Genomic DNA, 17132 nt, shown 5'->3' on the forward strand with positions numbered 1-17132 from the left:
AACCCATTTTCGCAAAACTAACTTTATTTTCGTAGCGAAAGAGAAATAACGTGAAAGGATCATTAGCTATGTTTAACATACATCTAAATCCAATCCACTAGATTATTCAAAAGCATTTTTTACATAAATTAGTACCTGATATCTGTGACTACATTCGTTCATTAGACATTACTATTACCAAATGGTTAAACATTAACACATCTCTCTACTGAGTCTATTCCTAGGCCTAGGTCTAAAACTCTTATTGAACTCTAAGATGATAAAACTTCTTTTCGCAAAGATAGTTTTATGCTTTAACACATAAACATACTAATTATTGTCCATTCATTTCATATTTTAATCAAATTAACATTCAAATTTGTTTTTCTAAAGCATTTTAAATACATTCGTTCGCTGTTCGCTAAAGCTGCGTAGCCGTGTTGAGATAGGCCTATATTCATTCATGAAAAAAAGTTCACGCATGCTCAGCACAGAATGAACTCTATAAAAGCCAATTTTTAACTCTAGATTAGTGTAGATTTAGATCTATGTCTACCTCAAGATCTACTTTATACTTTATACACATGAACATACAAAATTTAGTCTATTCATCTCAAATTTTAATCAAATATATGTAGGCCTACAAGCAAATGTTTTAATTTGAAAAAAAAATGGATTTAAGCCTATTAGCTATTTTGATTTAATAGCTTCATTCACACTATTTTTACATTGACACATTGGCTTTACTTATTACATTATTATTTCGTTTAATTGTTTACAAAACACTCTTAGTGACTATATCGAAAGTAATGCGCAAATAAAGACCCGCGGGTCGCGGGTAACATATGTCTAGTCTATACTATAAAGTAGAATGTGAGGTGTATGTATGTATGTTACTTATAGACATCAAAACCGCTTGACCAATCTTGATAAAACTTGGCAGGAATGTTTCTTAGGTACCAACTTAGACCTTAGTGTATGTATTGTAGCCCTAAAACAAACTTAAGACCCTAAAAAAAAAAAAAAGTAGTCCAATTCTATTACAGCTATAGTATTTTATGGATCTAGGCCATGTCTACAATGTTGACATAGAAAAGATCGAAAGGATTTAGACCTAGATCTAATTTTTAGAAATACACTTTGCGCAGATAGTTTTTTACTTTGACACATGAAAATACAAAAGAAGATCCATTGATTTTATTATATAATAAAATTAACCTTCAATTTTGTGTTTCAAAAGCATTTTTTGAATTAATTAGTTCGTTATATCTGTGACTGCAGATTTCCTGACAAACATTCTTTCATTAGACAATACCGTAATGAATCGCTTACTAAAAATTAATTCGTTTAATTGTTTACTTTATAATCCCATCCCTAGATCTAAAACTCTAATTCAACTCTAAGATGATAAAACTTCTCTTCGCACAGATAGTTTTATATTTTAACACATAAACATTAATTAAAAGTCCATTCATTTCATATTTTGATCAAATAAACATTCAAATTTGGTTTTCTAAAGCTACATTCGTTTACGAAAGCTGCGAAGCCGAGTTGAGATAGGCCTAGATCTATATTCATTCATGAATCGCGTACTAAAAATTATTTCGTTTAATTGTTCATTTTATAATCCCATTTATTTAACAAAGCTATCGCTCTTTTCGTTTTTAATAGATAAGAATGTATCGACTTTGGGTAAACCATTTTCGCAAAACTAATTTTATTTTCGTAGCGAAACTGAAATAAAGTGAAAGGATCATTAGCTACGTTTAACATAATCTAAATCCAATCCACTAGATTATTCAAAAGCAAATGTTTTAATTTCAAAAAAAATGGATTTAAGCCTATTAGCTATTTTGATTTGATAGCATTATTCACACTATTTTTACATTGACACATTCGCTTTACTTATTACATTATTATTTCGTTTAATTGCTTACAAAACACTCTCAGTAAATATATCGAAAGTAATGCGCAAATAAAGACCCGCGGGTCGCGGGTAACATATGTCTAGTCTATATTATAAAGTAGAATGTGTGGTGTATGTATGTATGTATGTATGTATGTATGTATGTATGTTACTTATAGACATCAAAACCGCTTGACCAATCTTGATAAAACTAGGCAGGAATGTTCCTTGGGTACCAACTTAGACCGTAGTGTATGTATTGTAGCCCTAAAACAAACTTAAGACCCTAAAAAAAATTTAGTTGTCCGACTCTATTACAGCTATAGTATTTTATGGATCTAGGCCATGTCTACAATGTTGACATGAGAAAATATAGAAAGGATTTAGACCTAGATCTAATTTTAAGAAATACACTTTGCGCAGATAGTTTTTTACTTTGACACATGAAAATACAAAAGAAGATCCATTGATTTCATTATTTAATAAAATTAACCTTCAATTTTGTGTTTCAAAAGCATTTTTTACATAAATTAGTTCCTTATATCTGTGATTACAGATTTCCTGACGAACATTCTTTTATTAGACAATACCGTAATGAATCGCGTACTAAATATTAATTCGTTTAATTGTTTACTTTATAATCCCATCCCTAGATCTAAAACTCTAATTCAACTCTAAGATGATAAAACTTCTCTTCGCACAGATAGTTTTATACTTTAACACATAAACATATTAATTAAAGTCCATTCACTTTTTATTTTGATCACATAAACATTCATATTTGGTTTTCTAAAGCTACATTCGGTTACGAAAGCTGCGAAGCCGAGTTGAGATAGGCCTAGAGCCCTAGATCTATATTCATTCACGAATCGTGTACTAAATATTATTTCGTTTAATTGTTCACTTTATAATCCCATTCATTTAACAAAGATATCGTTTTTTTTTTCGTTTTTAATAGATAAGAATGTATCGACTTGGGGGAAAACCCATTTTCGCAAAACTAACTTTATTTTCGTAGCGAAAGAGAAATAACGTGAAAGGATCATTAGCTATGTTTAACATACATCTAAATCCAATCCACTAGATTATTCAAAAGCATTTTTTACATAAATTAGTACCTGATATCTGTGACTACATTCGTTCATTAGACATTACTATTACCAAATGGTTAAACATTAACACATCTCTCTACTGAGTCTATTCCTAGGCCTAGGTCTAAAACTCTTATTGAACTCTAAGATGATAAAACTTCTTTTCGCAAAGATAGTTTTATGCTTTAACACATAAACATACTAATTATTGTCCATTCATTTCATATTTTAATCAAATTAACATTCAAATTTGTTTTTCTAAAGCATTTTAAATACATTCGTTCGCTGTTCGCTAAAGCTGCGTAGCCGTGTTGAGATAGGCCTATATTCATTCATGAAAAAAAGTTCACGCATGCTCAGCACAGAATGAACTCTATAAAAGCCAATTTTTAACTCTAGATTAGTGTAGATTTAGATCTATGTCTACCTCAAGATCTACTTTATACTTTATACACATGAACATACAAAATTTAGTCTATTCATCTCAAATTTTAATCAAATATATGTAGGCCTACAAGCAAATGTTTTAATTTGAAAAAAAAATGGATTTAAGCCTATTAGCTATTTTGATTTAATAGCTTCATTCACACTATTTTTACATTGACACATTGGCTTTACTTATTACATTATTATTTCGTTTAATTGTTTACAAAACACTCTTAGTGACTATATCGAAAGTAATGCGCAAATAAAGACCCGCGGGTCGCGGGTAACATATGTCTAGTCTATACTATAAAGTAGAATGTGAGGTGTATGTATGTATGTTACTTATAGACATCAAAACCGCTTGACCAATCTTGATAAAACTTGGCAGGAATGTTTCTTAGGTACCAACTTAGACCTTAGTGTATGTATTGTAGCCCTAAAACAAACTTAAGACCCTAAAAAAAAAAAAAAGTAGTCCAATTCTATTACAGCTATAGTATTTTATGGATCTAGGCCATGTCTACAATGTTGACATAGAAAAGATCGAAAGGATTTAGACCTAGATCTAATTTTTAGAAATACACTTTGCGCAGATAGTTTTTTACTTTGACACATGAAAATACAAAAGAAGATCCATTGATTTTATTATATAATAAAATTAACCTTCAATTTTGTGTTTCAAAAGCATTTTTTGAATTAATTAGTTCGTTATATCTGTGACTGCAGATTTCCTGACAAACATTCTTTCATTAGACAATACCGTAATGAATCGCTTACTAAAAATTAATTCGTTTAATTGTTTACTTTATAATCCCATCCCTAGATCTAAAACTCTAATTCAACTCTAAGATGATAAAACTTCTCTTCGCACAGATAGTTTTATATTTTAACACATAAACATTAATTAAAAGTCCATTCATTTCATATTTTGATCAAATAAACATTCAAATTTGGTTTTCTAAAGCTACATTCGTTTACGAAAGCTGCGAAGCCGAGTTGAGATAGGCCTAGATCTATATTCATTCATGAATCGCGTACTAAAAATTATTTCGTTTAATTGTTCATTTTATAATCCCATTTATTTAACAAAGCTATCGCTCTTTTCGTTTTTAATAGATAAGAATGTATCGACTTTGGGTAAACCATTTTCGCAAAACTAATTTTATTTTCGTAGCGAAACTGAAATAAAGTGAAAGGATCATTAGCTACGTTTAACATAATCTAAATCCAATCCACTAGATTATTCAAAAGCAAATGTTTTAATTTCAAAAAAAATGGATTTAAGCCTATTAGCTATTTTGATTTGATAGCATTATTCACACTATTTTTACATTGACACATTCGCTTTACTTATTACATTATTATTTCGTTTAATTGCTTACAAAACACTCTCAGTAAATATATCGAAAGTAATGCGCAAATAAAGACCCGCGGGTCGCGGGTAACATATGTCTAGTCTATATTATAAAGTAGAATGTGTGGTGTATGTATGTATGTTACTTATAGACATCAAAACCGCTTGACCAATCTTGATAAAACTAGGCAGGAATGTTCCTTGGGTACCAACTTAGACCGTAGTGTATGTATTGTAGCCCTAAAACAAACTTAAGACCCTAAAAAAAATTTAGTTGTCCGACTCTATTACAGCTATAGTATTTTATGGATCTAGGCCATGTCTACAATGTTGACATGAGAAAATATAGAAAGGATTTAGACCTAGATCTAATTTTAAGAAATACACTTTGCGCAGATAGTTTTTTACTTTGACACATGAAAATACAAAAGAAGATCCATTGATTTCATTATTTAATAAAATTAACCTTCAATTTTGTGTTTCAAAAGCATTTTTTACATAAATTAGTTCCTTATATCTGTGATTACAGATTTCCTGACGAACATTCTTTTATTAGACAATACCGTAATGAATCGCGTACTAAATATTAATTCGTTTAATTGTTTACTTTATAATCCCATCCCTAGATCTAAAACTCTAATTCAACTCTAAGATGATAAAACTTCTCTTCGCACAGATAGTTTTATATTTTAACACATAAACATTAATTAAAGTCCATTCACTTTTTATTTTGATCACATAAACATTCATATTTGGTTTTCTAAAGCTACATTCGGTTACGAAAGCTGCGAAGCCGAGTTGAGATAGGCCTAGAGCCCTAGATCTATATTCATTCACGAATCGTGTACTAAATATTATTTCGTTTAATTGTTCACTTTATAATCCCATTCATTTAACAAAGATATCGTTTTTTTTTTTTCGTTTTTAATAGATAAGAATGTATCGACTTGGGGGAAAACCCATTTTCGCAAAACTAACTTTATTTTCGTAGCGAAAGAGAAATAACGTGAAAGGATCATTAGCTATGTTTAACATACATCTAAATCCAATCCACTAGATTATTCAAAAGCATTTTTTACATAAATTAGTACCTGATATCTGTGACTACATTCGTTCATTAGACATTACTATTACCAAATGGTTAAACATTAACACATCTCTCTACTGAGTCTATTCCTAGGCCTAGGTCTAAAACTCTTATTGAACTCTAAGATGATAAAACTTCTTTTCGCAAAGATAGTTTTATGCTTTAACACATAAACATACTAATTATTGTCCATTCATTTCATATTTTAATCAAATTAACATTCAAATTTGTTTTTCTAAAGCATTTTAAATACATTCGTTCGCTGTTCGCTAAAGCTGCGTAGCCGTGTTGAGATAGGCCTATATTCATTCATGAAAAAAAGTTCACGCATGCTCAGCACAGAATGAACTCTATAAAAGCCAATTTTTAACTCTAGATTAGTGTAGATTTAGATCTATGTCTACCTCAAGATCTACTTTATACTTTATACACATGAACATACAAAATTTAGTCTATTCATCTCAAATTTTAATCAAATATATGTAGGCCTACAAGCAAATGTTTTAATTTGAAAAAAAAATGGATTTAAGCCTATTAGCTATTTTGATTTAATAGCTTCATTCACACTATTTTTACATTGACACATTGGCTTTACTTATTACATTATTATTTCGTTTAATTGTTTACAAAACACTCTTAGTGACTATATCGAAAGTAATGCGCAAATAAAGACCCGCGGGTCGCGGGTAACATATGTCTAGTCTATACTATAAAGTAGAATGTGAGGTGTATGTATGTATGTTACTTATAGACATCAAAACCGCTTGACCAATCTTGATAAAACTTGGCAGGAATGTTTCTTAGGTACCAACTTAGACCTTAGTGTATGTATTGTAGCCCTAAAACAAACTTAAGACCCTAAAAAAAAAAAAAAGTAGTCCAATTCTATTACAGCTATAGTATTTTATGGATCTAGGCCATGTCTACAATGTTGACATAGAAAAGATCGAAAGGATTTAGACCTAGATCTAATTTTTAGAAATACACTTTGCGCAGATAGTTTTTTACTTTGACACATGAAAATACAAAAGAAGATCCATTGATTTTATTATATAATAAAATTAACCTTCAATTTTGTGTTTCAAAAGCATTTTTTGAATTAATTAGTTCGTTATATCTGTGACTGCAGATTTCCTGACAAACATTCTTTCATTAGACAATACCGTAATGAATCGCTTACTAAAAATTAATTCGTTTAATTGTTTACTTTATAATCCCATCCCTAGATCTAAAACTCTAATTCAACTCTAAGATGATAAAACTTCTCTTCGCACAGATAGTTTTATATTTTAACACATAAACATTAATTAAAAGTCCATTCATTTCATATTTTGATCAAATAAACATTCAAATTTGGTTTTCTAAAGCTACATTCGTTTACGAAAGCTGCGAAGCCGAGTTGAGATAGGCCTAGATCTATATTCATTCATGAATCGCGTACTAAAAATTATTTCGTTTAATTGTTCATTTTATAATCCCATTTATTTAACAAAGCTATCGCTCTTTTCGTTTTTAATAGATAAGAATGTATCGACTTTGGGTAAACCATTTTCGCAAAACTAATTTTATTTTCGTAGCGAAACTGAAATAAAGTGAAAGGATCATTAGCTACGTTTAACATAATCTAAATCCAATCCACTAGATTATTCAAAAGCAAATGTTTTAATTTCAAAAAAAATGGATTTAAGCCTATTAGCTATTTTGATTTGATAGCATTATTCACACTATTTTTACATTGACACATTCGCTTTACTTATTACATTATTATTTCGTTTAATTGCTTACAAAACACTCTCAGTAAATATATCGAAAGTAATGCGCAAATAAAGACCCGCGGGTCGCGGGTAACATATGTCTAGTCTATATTATAAAGTAGAATGTGTGGTGTATGTATGTATGTTACTTATAGACATCAAAACCGCTTGACCAATCTTGATAAAACTAGGCAGGAATGTTCCTTGGGTACCAACTTAGACCGTAGTGTATGTATTGTAGCCCTAAAACAAACTTAAGACCCTAAAAAAAATTTAGTTGTCCGACTCTATTACAGCTATAGTATTTTATGGATCTAGGCCATGTCTACAATGTTGACATGAGAAAATATAGAAAGGATTTAGACCTAGATCTAATTTTAAGAAATACACTTTGCGCAGATAGTTTTTTACTTTGACACATGAAAATACAAAAGAAGATCCATTGATTTCATTATTTAATAAAATTAACCTTCAATTTTGTGTTTCAAAAGCATTTTTTACATAAATTAGTTCCTTATATCTGTGATTACAGATTTCCTGACGAACATTCTTTTATTAGACAATACCGTAATGAATCGCGTACTAAATATTAATTCGTTTAATTGTTTACTTTATAATCCCATCCCTAGATCTAAAACTCTAATTCAACTCTAAGATGATAAAACTTCTCTTCGCACAGATAGTTTTATACTTTAACACATAAACATATTAATTAAAGTCCATTCACTTTTTATTTTGATCACATAAACATTCATATTTGGTTTTCTAAAGCTACATTCGGTTACGAAAGCTGCGAAGCCGAGTTGAGATAGGCCTAGAGCCCTAGATCTATATTCATTCATGAATCGTGTACTAAATATTATTTCGTTTAATTGTTCACTTTATAATCCCATTCATTTAACAAAGATATCGTTTTTTTTTTTTCGTTTTTAATAGATAAGAATGTATCGACTTGGGGGAAAACCCATTTTCGCAAAACTAACTTTATTTTCGTAGCGAAAGAGAAATAACGTGAAAGGATCATTAGCTACGTTTAACATACATCTAAATCCAATCCACTAGATTATTCAAAAGCATTTTTTACATAAATTAGTACCTGATATCTGTGACTACATTCGTTCATTAGACATTACTATTACCAAATGGTTACACATTAACACATCTCTCTACTGAGTCTATTCCTAGGCCTAGGTCTAAAACTCTTATTGAACTCTAAGATGATAAAACTTCTTTTCGCAAAGATAGTTTTATGCTTTAACACATAAACATACTAATTATTGTCCATTCATTTCATATTTTAATCAAATTAACATTCAAATTTGTTTTTCTAAAGCATTTTAAATACATTCGTTCGCTGTTCGCTAAAGCTGCGTAGCCGTGTTGAGATAGGCCTATATTCATTCATGAAAAAAAGTTCACGCATGCTCAGCACAGAATGAACTCTATAAAAGCCAATTTTTAACTCTAGATTAGTGTAGATTTAGATCTATGTCTACCTCAAGATCTACTTTATACATTATACACATGAACATACAAAATTTAGTCTATTCATCTCAAATTTTAATCAAATATATGTAGGCCTACAAGCAAATGTTTTAATTTGAAAAAAAAATGGATTTAAGCCTGTTAGCTATTTTGATTTAATAGCTTCATTCACACTATTTTTACATTGACACATTGGCTTTACTTATTACATTATTATTTCGTTTAATTGTTTACAAAACACTCTTAGTGACTATATCGAAAGTAATGCGCAAATAAAGACCCGCGGGTCGCGGGTAACATATGTCTAGTCTATACTATAAAGTAGAATGTGAGGTGTATGTATGTATGTTACTTATAGACATCAAAACCGCTTGACCAATCTTGATAAAACTTGGCAGGAATGTTTCTTAGGTACCAACTTAGACCTTAGTGTATGTATTGTAGCCCTAAAACAAACTTAAGACCCTAAAAAAAAAAAAAGTAGTCCAATTCTATTACAGCTATAGTATTTTATGGATCTAGGCCATGTCTACAATGTTGACATAGAAAAGATCGAAAGGATTTAGACCTAGATCTAATTTTTAGAAATACACTTTGCGCAGATAGTTTTTTACTTTGACACATGAAAATACAAAAGAAGATCCATTGATTTTATTATATAATAAAATTAACCTTCAATTTTGTGTTTCAAAAGCATTTTTTGAATTAATTAGTTCGTTATATCTGTGACTGCAGATTTCCTGACAAACATTCTTTCATTAGACAATACCGTAATGAATCGCTTACTAAAAATTAATTCGTTTAATTGTTTACTTTATAATCCCATCCCTAGATCTAAAACTCTAATTCAACTCTAAGATGATAAAACTTCTCTTAGCACAGATAGTTTTATACTATACTACTAATTATAGTCCATTCATTTCATATTTTGATCAAATTTGGTTTTCTAAAGCATTTTTAATAGACTGCATTCGTTTACGAAAGCTGCGAAGCCGAGTTGAGATAGGCCTAGATCTATATTCATTCATGAATCGCGTACTAAAAATTATTTCGTTTAATTGTTCGATTTATAATCCCATTCATTTAACAAAGCTATCGCTCTTTTCGTTTTTAATAGATATGAATGTATCGGCTTCGGGTGAACCCATTTTCGCAAAACTAATTTTATTTTCGTAGCGAAAGAGAAAAAAAACTTGAAAGGATCATTAGCTAAGTTTAACATACATCTAAATCCAATCCACTAGATTAGTAAACACAAACTTAGACCCGCAGGCCGCGGGTAATGTCAGGCTAGTTACTGATAAAAAAGAGAATGTGCCATTTTTAAAAATGTACTTACTTTCCCTTGAGCAACAGCAGTAGTGGCCATATCTAATACAAAGTCCTCATTATTATTTCCCTTTGCAGCTACTGATATAGGATTGGTACCAAGAGTCATCTAAATGTAAGGGAAACAACTCTTTAGTTCACATGTTAGAATCTATGTCTGCTATTGATACATTGTGTTGCTTCTAATAGAAATCTACACCAAAGACGTATAATTTTATACAGCTTTTTAAACAATAGCAAAGCATTAGGTTTATTAAAGAATACCTTTTTTGCTCTGGTAGGAATCATATTGGGAGATGTATTACAAAAAGCCATGCCCTGTAATAATAGATTAAATGAAATCCATAATAACACAGCAGTCCTCTTACTTAGAACCTACAGCCCTATGAAATGGAAACATTCTTAATTGCAAACTGTATGATTTTATAATCTCAAAATATTTGAACAAACCATGTTGAATTTTCTAATTTTTTATTTGTATCACATATAATTTTAAATATCCGGTACTTTAGTAGGTAATTTTTTTGTTAAAACTTCCCATCGTAGGCCCCTAGTTTTTCATCTCAATTATTTGGCAGCTGTCTATCTGTATGACAATGACAGTTATTCCATGCACATAAATTAAGTTTATTACTAAGATTATTTGAATCTTTGACTTCTTGGATACACATTGCCTTGTAACATATGTAACATTAAACAAATAAAATATACAAATCTCACATAGAACACTTTAGTGCCATTTAGTTCAAGACAAGTTTAAATAACAATAAGTCTAGGAACACTTTTAAAACAAGAAAATACGGAACTTCAACATCCTCTAGTAAATATGCTAGAACAAATTTATAAAAGTACTCCTTCACTAGTGCCATTAGAACATAGAACAGATTTAATGAAGCATCCAGGAAAACCAAGAAGTCTCTAATTAACAAACATGACTAGATTAAAATATGGATAGGCTTAGGACATAGTTATCTCCCTTTTGAAGGAATGTCTGTAATTTAAAAGGTAAGATATTCCAACACATTTTTTTTAAAGATTGTGTTCAACGTAAAAAAAAAGTATTAAGTACCAGTATTAAAGAGTTAAAAATAGGCAAGTAGTTCAAAGACTTACAATTAATCCTTGCTGCATAGCTCTTATACTATACCATCCTGCTATGCCAAAATGATTGGATCCTTAAAACAGACAAAACAATGTATTTAAATCATTAAAAAAATTTTTTTTTTTATTCCTAAATTAAAAACACCAACTTTAAACAGCAAGATATAAAAATATCTCAAACTAAAGTGAATCCTAATACAATGAAAAAAAAAACAAAAGATTTTATTAAATATAATTAGGCTTGTCTTCAAGTTCGAAGATTAATAAAGAGTGCAGTATTTCATGTGGCTACACAGCCCCTGCTGTTAGGTGCTTTTTTCTATGTCAGTTAAAGCAAGTTGGCACCTAAGCTGGTCTTTAAAGCATTTCTGGGAGAGACCTTCTATTACGTCTACCACCTTTCAGCTCCCCAAAAAAGATTGCTCATCCCCCATATTAGATATGTGCCCTGCCCAGCATAGCTTTTGAACTATAAGAAGTCCCATTTTATTGACTATACTGGCATTCGCAAGAACATGGCAATCTGTAGCTGCTTTCTATATAGTGCCTATATCTCAGATCCATAAAAAAGGGTTGAGGGAATGACTGCTTGGTAGACACTGATTTTTTTATGTAAGCAGTTTATTCTGCCACACTCTTGATTGGAGGTTTCCAAAAGCACTACTGGTACGGGTACTGGCTTTAGCCAGATGGTTATCAGCTTTCATTAAAAGTGATGTGTGATTTGAAACTTTGCTTATTAAATATAATATTTAGCTAAAATATCTTAACAAAAAATGCTTCTCTAGATAATCCTAACACAATACACTAAGTATTCAGTCATTTCACAAAACTTTAATTTTATTAAACCGTTTAAAAAAAAACAACCAGATAGATAATTATTAGTGGAAATTAGATAATATTTCTTTGTTTTTAAACAAAAACTATATTAATATAAACATTCAATATATCCATAAATTAAAAAAGCTGCTTACCTCTAGCACTTACCCAACCTATACCTGTTGTTTTAGCTTTTTGAATGGCAATGTCGATGCAGTATTTGCCAACCACTGGGCCTTAAAAGAAATATATAGAGGTAATCATGAAAAAAGAAGATAAAATTTATTCTTATAAATTTCTAATAATAATAATATAAAAAAAAAGTAAATGAAAGAATTAACTTTTTGTGCTTTGGGTTTATGATTAGGATATAGCACTTTTCATATTAATTATTCATTAGTGCTATATTATTATCGCTCTAAGATTGTTATGTATAACAATAGGAAACGGACAAACTACAAGGTGAAGATAATGCTATTTTATGCAAACATTGCTACTATGATAAAAAAACACAACTAATAGCTTTCAGTATGGGACAATATATGAGTTCAATCTTAATCTAACTATAAAATGTTGTTAACTGACCTAAGCAATTGTTTCCCTCTACAAGAGCTGTTGAAACTGTTTCTTTGATTACCTCAGGTTCTTTGTCCACACATGTGAGTCCATTCGTGATATCACTGAGGTAAAAATCTGAAATATAATAAGCAATCTTAAGCTAAAAAAAGATTCAACATTGCAAAAATAAAACTCACCAACTGAAGAGTGATAATAGTGGCTCTAACTTCATGGATAATTAACACTTATCTAGACGAGTTGGGAAAATGGGGAGGGGGGGGGGGGGGGAGAAAGAAAGGGATATCTGGATGAATTTTACTGTAATTGCTTTTTAAAAGAATTAAAAAAAAAAACAAACAACTGGAACAACATGAATTTGAACTCATTGCTCAAGCCTCCCCTAGCCGATATACTCTGCTAGTGAAGTGCTAATTGAAAATAGAAGATAGTATAGTTATCCATTGTTTGTTTCAAACTTACTTTAAATCTGCAACTGTGACCTATAAAGGGAACCAATTCAGCTTATAACACCACTTCAGTCAAGTACAATTTTTTCCCTTGTTTGATATACCAAACTAAATAATTAATCACCAATAGTTAATTAGCTAATGGATTTTTTTTTTCATTGATTCTAGTTTTGTCAAATAAAAGAGATAAAAAAAGAATTTCAGCTTGATCCAAGATTGGGTGACTGTGAGGAAGAAATAACCCATACAAACTTTTTATTAGACAGACAGACAGAATGAGTTGATATAAGTATTGTAAAAATATAAAAAAAAAAAAAAGCTTAACTATGATGAAGAACTGCACATTTACAGCCTTAAATCTCAATACTGTAAGATTTACAGATAGGCAGACAGAGTGAGTTGATACAAGCTCTGTAAAAAGGGATCAAATGCTAAACTGCTTCACTTAAATTTTGGTGGCACAATGTTTTCCCAAATTGGGTGTAATTCAATTTTTGATCATTTTTTGATGAGGGTGTCCTTATTTAGATTCAACTATAATTTAGTGGAGTGAAAAGGGAAAATGACCCACAATGAAAAGGGAAATAAAAAGGAAAGATATATATGAGGAAGAAATAAGTGGAAGTAAGCTAAAGACTAAATCCATTTGTTTAATAACTTACCCAATCTGTTAACTCCATGACTGTAGTGTCCACGTTGGTCAGCAGAAACTAAAAGTTCTGTTAAATCTTCAGCTTGCTGCTTTGGAGTCCCAACACTTTGAAGGCATTTTAAAATGAATGCTCGAAGATTGTCAGGATGTATAATGAGTTCTTTATCAGTTGCTTCCATTATCTGCAACGTTTTATGCTCTTGTTGATCAATTAGCCAGTACGGTAACAATCTACCATATAAATCTGGGCCCCAGTTTTTCTTATGTTTTAGTTAAATGTCTTAAAAGTAGGCCTTTGAACATGAAGAGATGCATGCATTGCCATAAAAGAATTTTAACTAATGTGATGTTCAATGTGAAAAGAAGATATTATTTCATGTTCAAAAAATCATGTTTAAGATCATTACCAATATGTTTTTCTAACAAAATCATGTTTAAGATCATAACCAATATGTTTTTTCTAACAAAATCATGTTTAAGATCATTACCAATAATGATGAATATGTTTTTCTAAAAAAAATTATGTTTAAGATCATTACAAATATGTTTTACTAAAAAGGCTATTTAAATTCAAAATAAAAACATTACACAAATTTTCATTACATCTTTAGAAAATCAATTTAGCCAATTCTCTATCCTTCCTTCTTATTTTGGTTCTACAAATGATTTCAAAATGTCTTATTCACCTGTGGTTCACTTGTTTCATTCAATGATTTTAAAATTGGTGGAAAGAAAAAAAAGGGAGGGAGACTATGCTATAATACCTGATAAGTAGAACCAAAATATAACATTAGAAAAATAAATCAAGCATTTTAATAAGTACAGAAAAATAAATCAAGCATTTTAATAAGTACAGGTAGCATATATTATTTAAACCTTTCTCTAATTATTATACACAATTAGTGTATTTTCTCTAGTAAAATTTATGCCTGCTCTTCCCACTGTAGTGCCAGTTGAGTTGAGCGCAGGGTATTCACCTCTTTAGGCCACTTTTTTAATGCTATGTCCTTAATTTCTTCTTCTTCTTCTAGCCAGCTTTATTGCTGCTGAGCTGTGAGCTCTTTTGCAGACTGTGCCAAGGAAAAAAAGTGTGCTGTTTTCTTCAGCTGTTCAGCACTGCCGTACAGGGTGTTGGTTATGTTGGGCTGTAGTGGAAGTAGGGTCTGCCTAAGGTGGATTAGGGAGGGGCATTCAAAGAGGATATGGTTTACGGTTTCAAAGGGGTGGGCGCAATGTCTGCAAAGGGGTAGTTGTGTGGAGTTTATTTTGTTCAGGTGGTAATTTAATAGTGGTGTGTGTCCTGTTCTTAGTTGGAAGATTGTAGATTGTTCTTTGCGGGGGAGGAAGCTGTTTTCCTGATGCCCATTGGTTGAGCCACTCCTCTTTGTGATTGTTGACTAACATTGACCTTAGGGTGAGGTAGTTAACAGGTCCTTAATTTAAAAAAAAGGTATTTTAAAGTCAAAATTTTCATCCACCAATACAAGCCAGTGGGTTGGTGGAATTCACCAATCTTCAATAAGCAGCTATCGATAAATTTCAAGCATGTTAAATTCCAAATACATTGAACTAATTGAAGAAAAATAAAAATCTCTTTTATTTTAAAATAACAATTACGCACACAAAAAATATTGCCGACAAATACTGTATTTTGGTTAATACTTTGACCAAAATAGAAGATTGAAAACATCATGTATACATATATGCAGTGCTTTTTTTTTTTGTAAAAAAAAATAGGCGCTGATACTCAGTGAATACATCAGCATTTTCAGCCCCAGGAGACAAAGACATATTAATTAATTTGAACCAAGTAGACAACATAGGAGATATAGAAGAACAAGAAAAGAGAATCCAAAAACTATTAGCCAACATCAAACCGAATAAAGCATCTGGACCTGATGGTATTCCAACTAGATTACTCAAAGAACTATAAGCAATGAGCTAGCACCAGTGTTCAAAATACTTTTTCAGGGCAGAGTACCAATTGCCTAGCCTGTAACTACTAATAAATTAATAATAAACATTAAAATACAAGAAAAGTATCAATTTTTTCCCCACATTGAAAAAGGTGCTGGTACGCCGTATAACCATTTTTATTGAAATGTAAATCAAACACAAATAATTTGAAGTTAACTCTTATTCTCTATAAAGTTCCAAAGTAGCTTGACATTCAAGTCGATTCTCATTTCTAAATTTTTGTGTCTGGCGAACATTTTCTGATAAGGCCTACTTTATTGAGCATTGAAAGTTTGTTGCTTGTAAATGTTTGACTCATTAGATCATATGCACTGAATCATTTGCAGTTTAGATCTAGATCTAAATATGGCATTGGCAAAAAAACGATAAACTTACACTCCACAACAAAAACCTTAAATAATATTTTTCTAGAGTCTAGATTGATTTAGATCTAGTCAAATCTAATGTCAATGCTATATCATCTAGGACTGATTTGGCACGTTATTAACTTACTAACTTTTTGTTTGGACTTGCTTCGGATGTTCCATCAGAATTGAAGATTAGATTACTCCATACTAGCTCAAACCTCCCGCAAGGGTTCGAACCTGGGACAATCGAAACGACAGTCCATATATATATATATATATATATATATATATATATATATATATATATATATATATTAATATATATAGAAAAGACAACACAACAGTCAACAGGTCAAAGGGCATACCACATGGCAGGCAAACTATAACTATAGCAGTAGGCTAGGCCTATAGACCTATACCTAAATCCTAATTAATCTACTCTACTTAGACTTTAAGATAACTTACTAAGACTAGAATAATTTAGATGTCTAGATTTATATGTATAAGGATTAAGAGGGCCTACCTAGCCTGAACTAGTCTACCTAACTAATGTATTATGTAGGCCAAATGACAGACAAAATATCAACACCCATGTCATGTATAATGTAGGCCACAAAAAATCCAGAGAAGATTTTAGCCACGGTGTTTCAATTGAGCTCTAGATCTAGATTTAGACTTTAGTTAGATTCTCTTTTTATATCTAGTGTATTTTAGCAGTTTTTTCTTCATAGACTTTCTGTAACTAATCTATTAAGATAAGTTTTTTTCTTCCCTAAAAGGTTAACATTTAAAAAAAAAGT

The 17132-nt window shown here is 30.6% G+C and overlaps 1 protein-coding gene across 11 annotated transcripts in view; it reads right to left on the reverse strand.

Moving 5' to 3' along the window:
- The window catches only part of LOC106063289 (uncharacterized oxidoreductase YjmC-like), a 30966-nt gene that overhangs the window by 13732 nt on the left and 102 nt on the right, over positions 1-17132 (reverse strand). The window contains exons 1-9 of one of the 11 annotated variants that reach the window (XM_056018088.1): positions 16798-17065; positions 16482-16569; positions 14695-14772; positions 14019-14190; positions 12917-13024; positions 12487-12567; positions 11525-11586; positions 10676-10729; positions 10422-10520 (exon numbers count right to left, since the gene is read on the reverse strand). In XM_056018088.1, coding sequence (XP_055874063.1) covers positions 10422-10520; positions 10676-10729; positions 11525-11586; positions 12487-12567; positions 12917-13024; positions 14019-14187 — 573 coding nt within the window. In that variant the 5' untranslated portion in view covers positions 14188-14190; positions 14695-14772; positions 16482-16569; positions 16798-17065. Of the gene's footprint in view, positions 1-10421; positions 10521-10675; positions 10730-11524; positions 11587-12486; positions 12568-12916; positions 13025-14018; positions 14302-14694; positions 14773-16477; positions 16570-16797; positions 17066-17132 lie in introns of those variants that run through there. The other 10 variants (XM_056018090.1, XM_056018087.1, XM_056018089.1 and 7 more) reach the window with 10 other exon arrangements.

The sequence above is a fragment of the Biomphalaria glabrata genome, chromosome 1 (genome assembly GCF_947242115.1).
Source record: "Biomphalaria glabrata chromosome 1, xgBioGlab47.1, whole genome shotgun sequence".
NCBI lineage: Eukaryota > Metazoa > Mollusca > Gastropoda > Planorbidae > Biomphalaria > Biomphalaria glabrata.